This window comes from Xiphias gladius, chromosome 3, assembly GCF_016859285.1.
Source record: "Xiphias gladius isolate SHS-SW01 ecotype Sanya breed wild chromosome 3, ASM1685928v1, whole genome shotgun sequence".
In the NCBI taxonomy this organism is placed as follows: Eukaryota; Metazoa; Chordata; class Actinopteri; order Istiophoriformes; family Xiphiidae; genus Xiphias; species Xiphias gladius.
Window position 1 is genome coordinate 20,750,638 of NC_053402.1, and position 16,801 is coordinate 20,767,438.

At 42.4% G+C, this 16,801-nt stretch overlaps 1 protein-coding gene across 3 annotated transcripts in view; it reads right to left on the reverse strand.

The window, feature by feature from the left end:
• Positions 1–283: 283 nt before the first annotated feature.
• The window catches only part of asic2 (acid-sensing (proton-gated) ion channel 2), a 331,531-nt gene continuing 315,013 nt past the window's right edge, over positions 284–16,801 (reverse strand). For all 3 annotated transcript variants that reach the window (XM_040123766.1, XM_040123767.1, XM_040123765.1), the window contains 7 exons: positions 11,648–11,798; positions 11,254–11,310; positions 5,949–6,102; positions 4,752–4,843; positions 3,154–3,233; positions 2,430–2,498; positions 284–1,634 (listed from right to left, as the gene is read on the reverse strand). In XM_040123766.1, coding sequence (XP_039979700.1) covers positions 1,533–1,634; positions 2,430–2,498; positions 3,154–3,233; positions 4,752–4,843; positions 5,949–6,102; positions 11,254–11,310; positions 11,648–11,798 — 705 coding nt within the window. In that variant the 3' untranslated portion in view covers positions 284–1,532. The remainder of the gene's footprint in view (positions 1,635–2,429; positions 2,499–3,153; positions 3,234–4,751; positions 4,844–5,948; positions 6,103–11,253; positions 11,311–11,647; positions 11,799–16,801) is intronic.

Genomic DNA, 16,801 nt, shown 5'->3' on the forward strand with positions numbered 1-16,801 from the left:
CCAAAATGCTACTGCCAGTTGGATAACATTCTCACCTACTGAGAGCTGCAGATTGAGTAACATTAGGAAAAAATGTGACAGATGCTTAGTCACTTCTGAATCAAGAGTTGACTTTACACCAAAGTTCTTTTAAATTAGATTTTGCTTCAGGCATGTCTGCGTGGTACCCGTTTTTTTTTTTAGAGGAAAAACACAGATATTTACACCATAACACAGCAGACTCTGTATCCTAAAATAAAACAAACAAAAAAATATATACCGGCTGAATACCACACACACACACACACACACACAACATTTTGTAATCATTTCCATAATGAAAATTGTTTCAAATTGTCGAGCCTGGGGATGTTACTTCGGTGGAGCACGAAATCAAGCCACCCCTGATAAAATGATAATAGCTGTCCGAAATATCACCCTGACATTCTCTTGATGAAATAATGGTTTAACAACACCCTGGGTATATTAATTTACTGCAGAGTTTTGTACAAAGCTTGCTGTCTGGCAGGAAAATAAATTCATTCTGCCTCACTTAGCTGGGTGCTGTGGTGAGGTACAGCAGCCAGAAGCCGGGCATTTATTCACATAAATTAACAGTAAGAGTATGACATCCCTTTAAAGATGTCTGTAGAGAACAGCTTAGCACCCGGGGAGTCACGTAGCAAACATGCCTTTAGTAAAGTGATTAAACTGAAACTGACAGGTGAAAAAAATATGCAAAATGCGAAATCTGCAGATTTCACTCTGTTCTCGGTAAACAAAGCAAAATGTTCAGGTGGTTTTTTGTTTTTTTTCCTCAGTAATGCTCATACTTCACCAACCCCCTTCCACCCCCAGATAATTAACCCAGCAATGATAAATCGCTCATTAGAACACATTTTCAAAGATGGATTGATCGCATCTGAACTATGATTTTAAACAACCATAAATTCAATCTGTACATTCGAAGTTCGATGTCTCACCCGGGCCCTTGTCGCAAGCCTGTCCTGCAGATAGAGAGACAAATGGCACACATGTACAGTAAAGCAACACTGCAGTCCAGCGTATGCATCAGCAAAGAGAGCAAGAGAGATCGACGCATGCAGTTTGGACAGTTCGAAACCAGTTTTGTACAGTTCATTTGGCAGTGAGCGACATACGAATGTGTTTTTCTTACATAGATATGCTGCACAGGGATGAGCCCCCGTTTTGGGGGTTTCCCCCACCGGGTCTCTGATTTCCTGTGTGCATGTATGTGGAGACTCAGACCCCACTGCAGGTCTGGCACAGTGGAGGCCGCCCTCCCACCACAGTACATTGCAGGGTGACAGAGAGGGCCGATAAGTCCATCTGACAGCTCCTTAATCCCCATTAGTGCCTCAGACCGGGTGGTGCGACAGTGCTGTCCTTAGACCAACCCCTGTTCTTGTCCTTGTCTCCTGTCTCTTCCCCTCCCCTTAAGTTCCTGCACGGTGCCCTAACGGAGGATGTAGCGCCACTCAGTGGATGCAGCCTCTGGATGTGTGTGGCTCCGAGGGGAAGGGGGAGGAGCCTCAGCAGGCAATCTCCTCCAGGGTGCCCAGTGTTGTCTGCAGGGGGACTGTCACGGTGTGGCTGATGGACTCCGAGTGGTTTGCCACTGGGTCACAGGAACTCTGGGGGAAAAGATTGAAAGAGTTTAAGTGCCTACCACATCCAAGTACTCTTAGATGTGGTGACTACTGTGGCCGGCAAGCTGGCCACTACCATGGTAGGGAGTTACATGGTAGCCCTAAACAAGACCATCAAGGTCTTCGTCAGGGTTAAACTAACAATTGAAAACGTTGCAACAAACTGCATATTCAGTGACTAGGAATCTTTGTACTGAATAAAATGAAGCATTATATTAGTGCAGGCAGAGCAAAGTAGCTGTGCCTGCATTAGCTAACTGGCAACAACTTCATTCATGCTTCATCGTCAGTGGCTCGTTCATCTGATGCTGCTTAGCCACCAGCTGACTAGCAACGTCCAGTAATATCCATACAGTTGCCCACGGTGACCATTATATCCTTACACTTCTGCCTGACTATTCTGCTGATACCCCCGTTCAAATGCACTTTGATGCTGCAGCGCCCTCTACTGCCCCGTCCTGCTTCCTTCGACCGTGGTTTTAGTGTTGTTGATTTAACTAAGATTGTTTGTTAAAGGCGGATTAGTTGTCTCAGCAGAATCCTTGCTGTTGACCAGGGATTTTCCCGCCAAAATGGCTGTCGGCTACTGTCGATCTGAACACTAGTCTTAGATTTGCTGGGGATGCTTGTTGTACATGCTTGTGTGGAGGGGGCAGGGATAAGGCAAGGTTTGATATGCGCGAGCTGAGTGGGGGCAATTACACTGAATCTACACGCTCCACTTACGCGGAGCACTCTGTGGAGAAGACTGACAAGGGAAGGGTTAAAGGCTCCTCTTACCACATCTTCTCCGTGACTCTCCTCTTCCTCTTCCCTGCTAAGTAAATCCAGTAGTCTGTCTTTCACCACCTGTAGATCAGTAAAATGAAAGTCAGAGAAACTTCATTCAGTCTGTTATAAAAGATCTCGGTGAACTCTCCTTGTAATTACTGTGCTGCTATACAGGAGCATTGGACTTCAAAGTAAAAAGTAATTAGGTAGCTAATGTGGCAACAAACTACACCATCGCAATTATTTCAGCATGAAAGCTGTTAAGTTTCTTTAGAACTGCTTATTTAAGCAACATGAGGGTTTCTTATCCCCATTACTCCAATATTGCCATTAGAGGGGGAAAAAAAAAAAATCTCATAAAGCTTACTTTTCCTGTGTATTTCTAAAACCCTAGGGGAGGCAAAGACTATTATGTGCTTGTCAGAATCCCGTGCAGCTGAAGGAGAGAAGCTCTAAAGAGGGGCACACAGTGGAGCAAAAGTGGTGGGAAAGTGCCATCACATAGTCCTTCATCTCAGTCAGCTCTCAAGTAAATCTACCTCTTTATTTGCATCTTGTATCAGTGACACTGTCTCTGATGTCAGCTTTCATGGTCAATGCTCTAATTCTTCACCGAAAAACCAAAAAAGCAAGAGCTAGTTAAAGTTTATTGCCCTGACAAAAACTGTTTGAGCCTGTAAGAGGAGTGATGTGTGGAAGATATTAGCTGTTTCAACTGCAACTTGAGACTGACCTCATAAGCATAGTCAAACAGCTCTAGGATGGTGAGGACGCTGGCTCCAATGAAAAGCCCCATCTGTCCTCCGATATCACCTGGAGTAAGCCACCGCCACAGTCACAAAAAGAGAGGTAGAAAGAGAAAGCAAAGAAAATATTCTTTTGTTTTTCTTTTTGATCATTACACCACTGCCAAGGATACTTGATTCTGATTGATGGGCAGGAGTCTATTAAAGCTGAATGACCGTACATCTCAAACATAGTTAGGGTCAACTGTCTAAACACCATTCTGGAAAAGTGTGCAACACGTTCACTGCATGTAAATGCTTTAAAATGACAATTAACGAAAATTTGAATCATCACTTCCTAGTTTGCCTGTACCATGGTTAGTTGCCACGGTACAGGCTTGATAAGACACTCTGAGGTGTCCTGATACACGGAAATAGCAGACCTTCGAAATGCCACTGGGCATTGCTATTGTTATTGAGTTCTCTGTCACCTCCATCACTTCCATATATCTCACAACACCTTGTTGGAGCTCTGCACAGGTCTAAAACTGATGCCCAAACCCACGTATTTAAGACCTGACCAGGGTGAACCCAACTAGTACCCAAATGGCCATTGGACACCTGAACCTGACCCAAAACCCTGACACTATATTTTTGTCCTACTTCATCTATTACTGACGGTTAGTTTGCTGGGCTAATGGAACATGTTGGCAACACTCCCCCCATTGGACGTCGTGTATCTGCTTGCAACACATGGACTCAGTAGATTTTTTTTTTTTTTTTTTTAAATTACATTTTAAAATAACCAAAGCTATATCCTGCTTGAGCCTGAAGCTCAAGTGGGCGTTTAGACTGAAAACAGCTCAGCATTAAAAAAAATGCAAGGGGCTGCAATGGTGGGGGTTGTGTTAAGGTTACAGTGAGATGGTGAAATATCATGCAGGAAGTCCAGGTGCAGTAATAGAGCCATAACTACGAAGGTGCATCAGATGAAACGCTGCACTTTTGTTGTGACATTCACTTCCTAAAGAGCAGAAATACAGCATTCTCTTTACAAAGTAATCTACCAGGAGTCTGCAGTATGCATGCACTCGGATGCATGCTACCACTCCCCCATCCCCATCAACAGAGCGGCCCCATTCAAACGAATGAGAAGTCTGCATTTTTTCATGCAGAGCTGATGTCAGTCTGAATGAAGCAACCAATCGAACCTGAACCAAAACTCAGGGTCTACTCGGTTCGGGTAAAATAGAAATAACACACCTGATTTATATGATTGTTTATTATAATATACATTAAGTCTCTCAAGTATAGAACCTATGAATCACATCTGGCAATTTTTTGTTTTGGCAGTTCATAGGATCATTGTCCACCTCAATCCAAGAAGATTTTAAAACATCACTGCTTGTCTCAATGAATTGCTCAACATTAATACAAGTGACGGCATCTCACTCAAAATTGGAAAAAAGCTAATTAAATTACCTCTTCATATTCAGTTAGCGCTTGTGTAGATGCTAATTCCTGATCTTTTCATTTATTCACGCTGTAACATCTCTCAAGAAGTAACAAAGCTGAGCTTACTGCCAGTAAATTGAAGAAAACCTACCCAACAAGCCTGCCACCTCATAGGCTTTCTTCTGCTCGATGGTCTCGTAGTTCAAAGCCTCAAAGAACACGTCCAAAACCAGGATGTTGTCTCTGCAAAAGGCAAAATTAGGCATTTGTCTTAATAAATCCCACATCAGGCAATCACTTGAAAAGCAAGACAATCAGCAACAGTCCATCCATTTCCCACAGAGCTGAGCAACCCGGGAAGCACGACCACTGTGTGGGAGGAGAAGACGCTTGTTTCAATGGCTCAGGGTTTTTTAGAGCTAATCAAAGCTACCCAGCTCTTTAAAACCTTCATTTCAACGACTATAGGAAACAATGTGGGCAGTAAAGAGGGTCAGTGGTTAGTGCTGTCTGGCAGGGAGAAGGCTCTGAGCTTGATTCTACACAGTAGTGCTCGCAGTCATGTGTTTGAATGGTCCTTTTCCTTGTAACGAGCTTTTCCTCTGCTCTTCAGGCGAATGGAAGATGTGAGCGAATCCACAATTTGAGCTGCTGAAGATGAGAATGTTTATGTGTTTGCCTGCCTTGGTGTATTGACAGAAATGATAGCTGCCCTCGCTGGGCCTCGTTCACAAGGGTCTTCTCATTTTTTCTCTCTTAAATTTCATATTTCTTTTTAAAAATAAAATAAGAAGAAATAAGAGACCCTATGTCTGATTCATGAAATGTGTGCAGGCCACTGATTTGTTTTTACCCACCTGCACACGGTATCTTTGTGAATCAGGATTGTTCTTAAACTGGACAAGCATTCCAGGTGATCTGTTAACATAAAGGATTGCGGGAACTAAAATACCTGGTATTTTACCACCATCAGTTGTGTTATTATTTTTTTTTGTTTTGTTTTGTTTTTCATGGCCAAGAACTTATGACAAAGCATATGTACATATCAGTTTACGTGTGGTCCCAAACGTTCGGTTTTACCTACAAACATTTAGGAAAACTTTAGGTTCAATGGGACAGGTTTAAATTAATTTTATTTAAAGATATTTTTTAATTTTATGTTATGCTATTAGCACTTATGGAATTTTATTTATCATTCTAAAAATGCCAGAAGCACCAGGGCATCCTTTGCCTGTTTAAGACTTAAAAACAGTAACTGTAACTACAGTGGGTACATCAGTAGTGTCTTGCACCGCCTGCTGGTGGAGCAAGCATAATGAGAAAGTGACAAGGAAAGCCAGCTACTTACGTGATGTACTTCTCCGTCTTGTTGAACTTCTTCTGCAGGTAGCGGGCCGAGGTCTTGCTGGGGATTTTGACCATGGACAGCTCTTTGTTGTAGCGGGTCATGTTGCATGGTGTCCTGCACATGCAGTTACTGCTCTCCACAGCCGACAGTTTGGCTTCACGCCGGAGTGGGCGATGGAGAAAGGGGAGGAGGGTAACATTGGGAGGGAAAATGAAGCCAGAAGCGGGACGATGGGTTGAGGATGATGCACACAAGGCAGAAAGGCTCTTTTAGATACACATTGAGAATTTTCCTCACATAGTCTCAGATATAGTGAGACAGTATTTAAAGGTAGTATATGAGCCAAACAGGCTCATAACTGTAGCACAGTGTTTCACATAGGCCCTAACAAAATATCCTGCCAGAAGTGTGATTCCTAAGTATTTTGATTTGGGTGTGAAGTTCCTGATTTGGTTTTGAATATTTTGCTGGAAACGTGTTTGACTAAGGCCCTTCAGCCCTGCAACAAGTCATATCCGACTGGCAAACAAAGGTCTTCCCCTTTCTGTGGAGCACTGTGTTCAAAATGGGCTGGTGCAATAATAGAATGCAATAAAAAGGCCAGGAGGAGTGTCATCCGAGCAAATCAAACAATCCTTTTATCAATCCAATACCTCATGGGAAAATCAGCTCGTAGTTGAGACTGCAAAATATTTGAAAACAGACAAACATCATGAGTTACTTTGATACTTCAATGTATTACAAAATAATATAGCGCTTTAAAAAATTAAATGAAGGAATTTAAAATATGTTAAGGTCACTATAGAAATTAAAGAATTATTAGTCAATTAATCGTCTACAATTTTGATAAATTGTTTTTATAAAAAATAATTAATCACGCAAAAATGCAGAAGAGTTGCTGGTTTTGACTTGTCAAATGTGAGGATTTGCTGCTTTTCTCTGTTTTTTTGATCACTGTAAATTAAATATCTTTGGTTTTTAAACTGTTGGTCAGAAAAAAAAGACATTTGACGAGGGCACTTTGGATTGGAAAGTGCACTGGGGTTTTACATTATTTTCTGACATTTTGATAATGGTTCAAGACACCCACCACAGCGACAGTAAGTGCTTCAATTAGCTACATCTTTGTGGTATGTTAGAGCCAGATGTGCATCAGGGGTTTTTCACTGTTGATAAACACCAACGCTTACTGCACTTAATCTAAAGTACAGGGCTGAGGCTTCCGTAGCTTTGTGCTGAGAGCATCAGGCTTGCATCTGTTCTGAGAGCTACAGGAAAATGCATCTGGCATCTTTCTTCTTAGTCTGACTGAAAACAGCAGTCGCACATACTGCTCCTACAAACACGGGCATACAAATAACACACATGATTGCACACATGGTCCCATTCACTCTGCATCTCGAGTCATGCAGATGTTTACTCCATACAGACTGTAAAGACATAATAATTCAATGTCATTGTCAATGTCGCAGAGGAGATAATGCAAAGTACCAGACACAAACACGCCCTCAAGCAGCATCCGCAAAACAGCCTTTACCCCGACAGACACAGAGTCCTGATGCAGAAATGCCAAGCTCTATTCACAGCTCCGCTTTGGCAGTTGGACACATAAAAAACAAATCAAAACAAAACAAAACAAAACCCTGGAAGCCCACAGCCTCCAACTGTACCTAACACCACCTCTCTCACAGTGACGGTAACATTAAGCGACACAAGCTTTTCAAACATTGCTCCGTCAAAAGCTTCTCTGACATCGAGGATACTTGTCCTCCTCGCAAATAACTTTCTTGAGCTGGATTTCTGAAGTTCCAGTTTAAATCGATCCCATTTAATTTCAGCAGAGATTATCAAGTCCTTTCTCACTACCAAAAAAAAAAAAACTTCTCCCTTTGGACTTAAACTTCTTCTTCAAATTTTAAATCTCCCCGTAGAGCCAAACCCTTATTCTGAGAATGGAAAGTAAAGGAGAAGTTACTGTTATCAGCCTTATTTCTCACTGAGAGAGCTCAGTGGCAAACCTGCAGATCACAGAGCACAAGGCAGTTATCCCTCATGGAGCACTAATAGCCGGCGGGGCCACATAGTCACGTAATTGCGAGAAGAAATTCAATATGGCTTCCCAGTGGTCTCCTATTTTTATTCAAATGAGACGTTATTGGATACACGGGAGCAAGGCCCCGTGCATTCAAATGATTGATTTCTTTCTCTAATCCTCTCACCTTTGTCCACCTCCCTCACTCTTTTCCTCTCACACACATTTATAAAAGACCAAATTTCCATACTATATTTCTTCCTGGTAAGTTTCATATTTTTCTAAGAGTTAATGGATAACTAACTAGTTTTTTAATACTGAGGATATAAAGTATAAATAACAGAAGATCAATCGATAAAACCACATTCTTAAGACAGTGTTGGCAGACTGAATCGCAGAAATTGGAAATAATGGTGTTTTCTGTCCGGGTGTGCAAGCTGTGTCTTGTTTCCTCAAGAGCAAACAACTAGCTAAGCTAGTTGTTCTCAGACAACAGATGCAGCTGTGTCCCATTAAAAAATATTTTCTGTGCTGTCTCCACAACTTGAGTGACACAGTTATGGCGAGAAGAAAAACCCAATCACACGATTTGCCGTGTGAAATCTCCTCTGATGGGTATAGCAAATTGGCACTGGATTTAACACCAGAATTCATTTGCATTCAATGATCCGAGCTGAGTGAGTGCGTTTGTTGGGATTGTGAAAGCCTTGCTGTTCCAAAAATGAAGCCAATTACGGGAAAGACAGAGGAAACGAGCTGTCAGGAATAAGCAGAAAAGCCCTCTACACTTCTCCTGCGTCATACAGTGTAACTCGTGGTCGCAAGTGCATGTTAATGAAACGTTGGTGAGTTACACTGAAGGTGCTTGCAGTGTGGGCGTCTGCGTCCTCCATGCTGATTGCCTGAAAGTTTCATTGCCCTTGGCTACATTAAAAAAAAAAAATGTTTTTTTTTTTTTTTTAACTTTTCTGGTTTTCTGCAGATTATTACAATAATCAATGTGGTTATCACATAGTACCATACAAGAAAATGAATGAATCTTGTGTAGTGCGCTTTAATTATAAAGCCGTACCACTGCTAACACTAAGGTTGTTAAGGGCCACAGCTCTTAAAGGGTCGGTGCGCCCAAATTACAAAAAACACATTTTCTCACTTACCTCATGGAATCTAGCCTTACAGACAGTTTTGGTTTTATTTTCCGAGGCTGTGAGATATCCGTTTTTTTACCATTTCTGCCTCCAACGCAGCACTATAAAAGTCGGATGGAATTACATTTGCAGTCTTTAGGAACTCAAAATCTGGGACTGTTTCGACCTGTGAAAAATCTACCTGGACCCAATGTGCACGATTCATTTTCAAATAAGAGACAACCCACCTGAAGTGGAACAGAGGACAGTCAGCCCTCCACAATACCTGAGACTCGTTAAAGCTGGATTTTTAGTCAATGCAAGGGGTTTAATTTACAGCTGAGTGCCAGATTTCAGCGGCTGATATCACCACCGCAACGCTACATGGTCGTATCCTACTGGTGCTTTAATTATATTCCTCACCAACTGCGTTTAGTCTCTCATTTATTTTGTGATTCAGAGCAACAGTAGGTTACACACGTACTAGAACTGGTGTTACAACCAATTAACCTTCGCTCATTACTGAATAAAAGACTACGGCCGTGAAATCGCTGTGTTTATGCTGAGAGGCGATCGTGGTGAACAGAAGTTCTGCAGTGTAATTGCTTTACTAGATGTGTGTTACCGAAAAAGGAGGAGACTACCGGAAGTCTTTCTTCAACCTTCCTAATTTTGTTTTCACTCTTAACGGTCTCCACCGGCATCAGAAACTTGTAAGAAAAAAAAAAAAAAAAAAACATTGCTGAGGAAGTGCACATCAGCTACGTCCTAACCTAGAGGGTAATCTTGGAGATTACTCGCATAGCCGCTGTAAATTTGATGCACTCCCCTTACGCACAAGTATAAATCCTGCTTAAGCCTGATTCAAAGTGTTTACTCTTTCCATCTCGCCTCACAAAACTGCTTTTTCTCCTGCAAGTATAATGACTCACCATGTAATCAGAGCTCATAGTAAATCCACCTGACAAGCTGACACACCGACCCCAGAGGTGTAATACAGCGGGGACCCAACCCAACCTGATTAGACTCAATTTACATTAATTTGGACCTTTTATCTGGTTACTCTAGATATTTATATCCATACGAGACACTGTCAACAGTACTGCTTTTTGTGAACCAACCCTTTATGTGTGACTGTAAGTGTGTATGTGTCAGCCCTTTGATAAACTGGGAACATGCCCAGCGTGAGCCCCACCTCTCACCCAGTGCATGCTGGGAGAGGCTCCAGCCTCCCCTTTGCCCCTTAACACGATATTCAAATATTCAAGGAAGAGAAAAAACTTCTTTATGATCTTGCTGCTTTGTAGGCTAAAACCTTGACTTTTTAAACACTTTCCAAGGAATTTAAGTGAGATAAAGTCAAAAAGAAACTGTCTCATCTGACTTTCATGAGTCTCTTGAGCGTGCGGCTAAAGCAAAAGGTAAACACATAATACCAGGTTACACTCTGGCAAAAGCAAAAACGAACAAAAATTCACGTTAATGTCTTAACAGCTGGACAAACCAACATTTAATAAAACTGACAAAGTCAATATAAAACCCTAAATTTGAAGGAATGAATCAAGCCTGCCGAAAAGCATTCATATGGCTTTATAATTTACATCAACGCAGGAAATACGACCCATTATCTATCTGAGCATCCATCCATTAAATTGAACTCTAACACTGCAGTCCCTGTCTGGTCTGATGTTCATTACTGACACGATGAGGCCTCCACACACAAGGGGAGATATTGAGATGAATCCCGTTCTCCCGATAAATCAACGAGTTAAGGAGTGGCACGTACAGCGAAACTTCGAGTGGAACTGTTATGTGCTTGCAGAGCCTACGTGGGGCATTTGAAAATGAAGTCAAATGACAGACAGAGCTTATCACCCCTTCCCTAAGTTCATTTTTTTTCTTATTACAGAGCTTTGGCATTCAGGATAATATACTGTAGCTGCTCTTACGTTGAGCCGTCTCAAGCTTAAAATTCCTCTCTGGTGTTGCTCATCTTTAAAGCAGGTTTAGCATTAAAGCTCTGAATCAACAGGGGGAAAAAAAAATAATCCTTTGCCTAGGAAAATAATGATATGTAAACCAGAATACATTAAGTATGTGTCATCTTGACTCATGTGTATGAGTTTGTGTGTGTATGTGGACTTACCCAGGGCAGGCTCAGCACAGTCTTTGTACTGCTCAGGTGTGCAGTATGGAGCATCACCTAGGAACAGTTTGAATGAGACCCATTAGCGGAAGGAATCGGTCAGTGGCAGTGCTTAAACATTTACTTTCTTGCAAGACTCTGCAAACAAAGTGTAAACAGATGAATGTAAAGACATTATGTGAGGTGCAGCACCTGTTTCCAGCCGGACACATAATCCCTGGGCTACTCAAAATGCCAACACCTAATTCATGATGGACTTGTCATATCAATATGAGGCCTCTCGATGCTGCTGAATCTCACAGAAAGTACTGCAACCTTGCTGAAAACCTCTGGTGGCGAATGCATGCTCGACACGGCAACGAAAGCTGCAGTCCAGACCAGCAGTGACACTTACCAGGCATGTGCACCATCCTGCAGTTGCAGTTCTCCACAATGTAGCGCGTTTCACAATCGATCCGGCAGGCGGTTACACTGTAGACCTGGAAGAAGCCCGACTCCAGAGCCTTTGACTCACACTCTCCCCACGGGGGTGGCAGGTAGGTCAGCTACAGGTGAGAAGGGAGGCGAGGGGTAAGTGGCCTCGAGGAAGAAAGAGTGCAGGTAGTTTCTCTCAAACACACTCGCACCAGAGACTTTTTAAGACCTTTTTAGTACCACATAGAAAGCAATTTAATACCTTTTTCCCTGTCATACCTATCAAGGAATGATGGGTATCCAGTAGGGACAATAAGGCCTACAATTATTTTTTTGAATTTCATTTTTTTCACTAATTCCCAGTTGCATATAACAGTAATTCTGAGTAATACAACAAACCAATTAAAATGACCTCAACCTTGATAAGCGAAAATGGATGGATTAAAAAATTACAAAATAAACATTTTAAGGTAATTCAAGTTTTTGCTAAAATTGATCTCCCATTGCGAGTCATTAGTTTGTTTTCTGAGGGAACTGAATTTAGTATTTTTGAAGAGTTTTGAATACTTGCACACACACACACACACACACACACACACACACACACACACACACACACACAAAATCCATGTATTAAGTCCAAAGTTTGGGCAGATCCTGTCAGCAGCTTTCCAAAACGTGTCTCCTAGTCCTTGAAACTCAGCCAGTACAGAGAAGCAGAAGAGCCTCACAACAAACCAGGCGCTGAAGAAAACAATAGAGCAGATAGCCAGACCCTGTCAGAAAAATCCCATAACACCAGGCGATCGCCGCACAAAAACTCCAAATGTGCTCTTCCTCCTCCTCCTCTTCCTGCAGCTCTGAGGACTGGGACGGCAGTTGAGGGACGGGGGACACCAGGCCGAGCAGCGTGGAGGCCCATCTGCTCCACAACACAGGCTGTGTGCTCCACCCGCACTCTCAGTATCCATCACCCACCACCCTCTGTTCCCCAGATCCCTTCCCTGTCATCACAATGCATCCCAAGCGAGACCGCTTTCTCTGCCAAGAGAGCAATTTTTTTGGCTGAGACCAAACAAAACATCCTGCCAGGTGAAATTTGGCCACAGTTTGCTTGTTAGTGCTGACAGAATTGGAAACCCTGCCCCTCTTATCAGGCGATGTTGTATCTCTGCTTCGAGGGGAGTTTGATGCCGTGGGTCACCAACACTTCAAACAATAAATTCAAACACAATCCAAAAAGCAGTCTATCGTACTTAATATTTCAGTGCCTAGAGACCTCTGGCCATTTTTGGGTATGGCTGTAATGTCTCCTGAGATAATTAAACATGCCCTCCCTGATGCCAGCAGCAAGTGCAAGCAATGAATACTGACATCCAGACACCATTAATTTTATTAAGGACTTGAGAAAGGTGCTTCCCAGCAATCCTTAACCTTTAAAATCGCCCTCACAACATCAGCCAACATTCACTTCTGGTCTAATTACAGTCAGCTGTGTCTGAGCCGAGATCTGATTATTTCCCTGTAATCAGATAATCTGAGGTGCTCAATATCACTTTTGACTATGTTGAAACCTGCTGACCTGATTATGGTCTGTCTAATAAGCGCCGAGGCTTGTGCCCGACTCAGTGCGCTATTAATCAGTGTTCCATTTCCCTGGTATACCGGAGCAATACCTTAATTAGGCTTTACAAGTTAGTCAGCAAGGGGCCACTGTTAAAAAAGTTGGATTTGAGAACAAGTTGGGTTTTAATAAGGTATGGACACTGGTTCGGTGAGCTGAAATGGGAGGCAAGTAACACATTTCCAAAAAATAAAAAATAAAAAATGCCCCAGCTATGCTTTTTCCCCCCCGTTTTTCCTGACAGCACAGAACTAAACTGAATCACAAAGACCGAGCTTGAATCAAGATGCAGCAAAGGAATAACGGTACAATGGTTACTTTTTTTTTTTCTTTTTAAATCCTTGGGAAGAATGATTGTCTCAGCCAAGGGAACACCATGCCCATTTAGTTTCAGTCAAAAGCGCAAATAGGGGCAATTTCAATGTCTGGAGAGCTTAACTTTAAAATTTGCCTGCCTGTGTGTGAGGACTGATTCAGCCCTTACCAGAGGCTGTGTACTTTAGTGTGCCTTTAGCTCACTTGATTAAGCCGCTTTGATCTAGGCCCAATATTATTAGCCAAAATGAGTTCATTTAAACTCTTTGTCAAAGTCATTTTCACAGGCAGACTGATACGGTATGGCATCCATTATAAAGAGCCACTAATCACCAGGTTTTTTTTTAACATGCTGTACAAGGCCCCATCCCAAATCTTCGTCCCAGATACTTTACCCAATCATCATTATCCTGATTGTTTTTGGACATATTTGAAAGTGCCCTCCAGGGTTTCTACAGAGGAAGACGCTTGAAGAGACAGGAGAACTTCTCGCAGTGGGAGGGTTTTTTCCCAGATTTCTGATGCAAAGTGCAGTTCCACATTAATTAGCTGGAGCTAAAATTTGTTTTGTTTCCCACCGTGTGGGCTTGTGGAGAGAGACGGCGCTTTCGCAGCGGGCAGTCAGGCGAGGGCCTGTCTTCGCCCTGCCAGTCACAGAACCGGGCTCGCAGATGTGTAGAGACAGCTACCCAGGAGGCCTAACCGTCTCTGGAGAGATCTCCTCTTCTCCTTCCTGCCTACCGCTGAGGTGACTTTCTGTATTGCAGCACCACACTGAGCTGTGAGGTAGTGCAGCAGGGCTTCAACTGAATGTTCTGGAAGAAAAGTTCCTAAAATTCCATCCAAACTCATTTCTTTTATTATCTGCTATTTCATTCACGCTCAGTTAGTACGTTTGTATGTGCTTGAGAAACCAGGGAATCTAATCTATAAGCCATACTTTTTTAATTTCACCTGTATAAGAAATGATAAGCACAAAAAGTGTCTAAAGCTTTACAAACAGTCAAAAGCTCAGCTATTGAAAATTACTTCTACAGGCTAATTTATGAGTTTCAGTTTTAGTTTTGACTTCAGATGGAATTATTTTAATACGTGGATGTATCGCTACGTGTAGGGATCTGTCCTTCCATCCTACCTTCCTGCTGTCACCGTGACACTTTCCCTTTCTGAAGCATGGTCTAAAGTCCTTGTTATGCACATGTGTACTTGCAAAAAAGCCAGTTAGAAACCCGTGTTACAAATTTACATGTCCAAAAGACGGGCCTTTCGCATTAGAAATCCAGTGGGAAAATCAGGGTTCTTTACGCCCCTACTTCAATTATGGAAAACGTGTTTCTCGTAAATATGTTCTCTGAAAAATCTTACTGGAAACAGCCAACTGCAGCCCAAATGCTTCAAGTCTAACTGAAGTCAAATTTAGTCACCCTCCTTTTTTGTATCAAAAATAGTGTCATATTTGTTTTTTTATTTTATTGTTGTTGTTTTATTATCACAAGGAAGAAACATGAGGAATGTTCCTCTTTATCTAAGCTGGCTGGAAGGGCGCGTCTGTGCCATAGAGTACCAGTGTTACGCTGTAGAGAGTGAGAGACAAAGCAAACAAACTGTGTGGTTCGTGGTATTGAAGGGTGATGACCACACCGGCATCTAACCAGACTGAAGTGACATTTGCAGTTGTGTTTACCTGCTGTTTAATGTACCGCAGCTGAGCAGCTAATTCGCTATCTAGCCTGCAAACTGACTTTGGCAGTGCACCTTTACCGATGAATGATTGTTTGTTTCATGTTTCTAAGTTACATAAGAAGCGGACTCTAGCTGGAAATTTAATGCGAGCCGCTTTTTAGAGACTTTCAGCCTTGGCTGTCTTCTTGTGGCTTTTGTGTTTCGCAACAGCTGCTGTCTGACTCAGTGTGAGGTCTGCTCCGTCTGTCCGCCTTTCTGATTTTTTCTTAACAAAGGACACAGGACAAGTGATTTACGGAACAGATATGTGTGCTGTAGCAGACAAAAGAAAAGCAAGCGAATTTGAGTCGGACTTTAAAATGTCTACGGATCACATGCTCATTATTTTTTTTGCTTTGCAGCCCAAACCTTTGCTGTTTTGGTTAACATTCACCGATCTCATAGCAGTGTTTTTAGCTGACATGCAGCTGTTTCTGGCGTGAAAGCTCTAAAAACCAACTGTGCTCTACCTGCCCAGCACCAATTGGTAGACAGACACAGCCAGCAACTAGCTGGTGAACATAGTGGAGCAAATAGTAGCGAGATAGCCAGAAATTTAGGGGAAACAAAAGCAGAGTTAAAAAGAGAGTGAATATTGGACTTATATTCGCCAGCTGGTCCGAAACACATCTCCAAATGAATGTAAACATCACTCTGTATCTGCTGAATGAGTAAATAGGCAAGCGTTTGCTAACAAGTTCCCCATATCGACTTAAAAGTTGGTAACATGTCAGTGTTATCCAGCTTGTTTCTTCCAAGGGGCTAAACAAATTCGTCACTGCAGATATAAGTGCATGTATGGACACTGATTGACAGCCAGTCGTTCCTGATGGAAAACATTTTAAAAAATGAGAGGGCAGTGAATTTATCTTGGTAAAGATCCGTCTGCTCAGAGAAGGCCAGAGAACTCCCACCGCTCAGACAGACAATGTATTTTTTAAAGGCTTATCTTGGAGGCAGGAAAAACAGAAAGAGATAGACAGAAAGAAAAATAAAGAAATAGAGGGCAAAAAAGTGACAATGGGAGACTGCAAGTCTAGAAAAAGATTCAGATTGACAGAGTGGAAACACCTTGAGTGGTTCGTTCAACTCAAGCCAAAAGGCAGAAAAAGGAGAAGAAGTGGGAGCCTCTTGTGACAGAAATAAGGCCTATTTGCATCAACTACCTTTGGCTGTATATATCTTTGAGACCTGCAGCCTGTGATTTAGGCCTCGTGTGACGGAACAGAGCTTCAGTATGATTGAGTGGGGCTGAGTTCGAGTGAAGAACCTCTGTACCAGCAAGGTCAATGGCACTAACAGAGGAGGAAGTTATCATTTCTCAGTCAACAAACACCAAGAGACCACAGAGGCCGGTTGAGGGTCCAGAGGGCATTGGGACACACATGCAGCCACAAACTCATCCACACACACAAACACAAAAACACAAACACACACACACACACACATGCGTGCAGAAAATCCCATCATGCC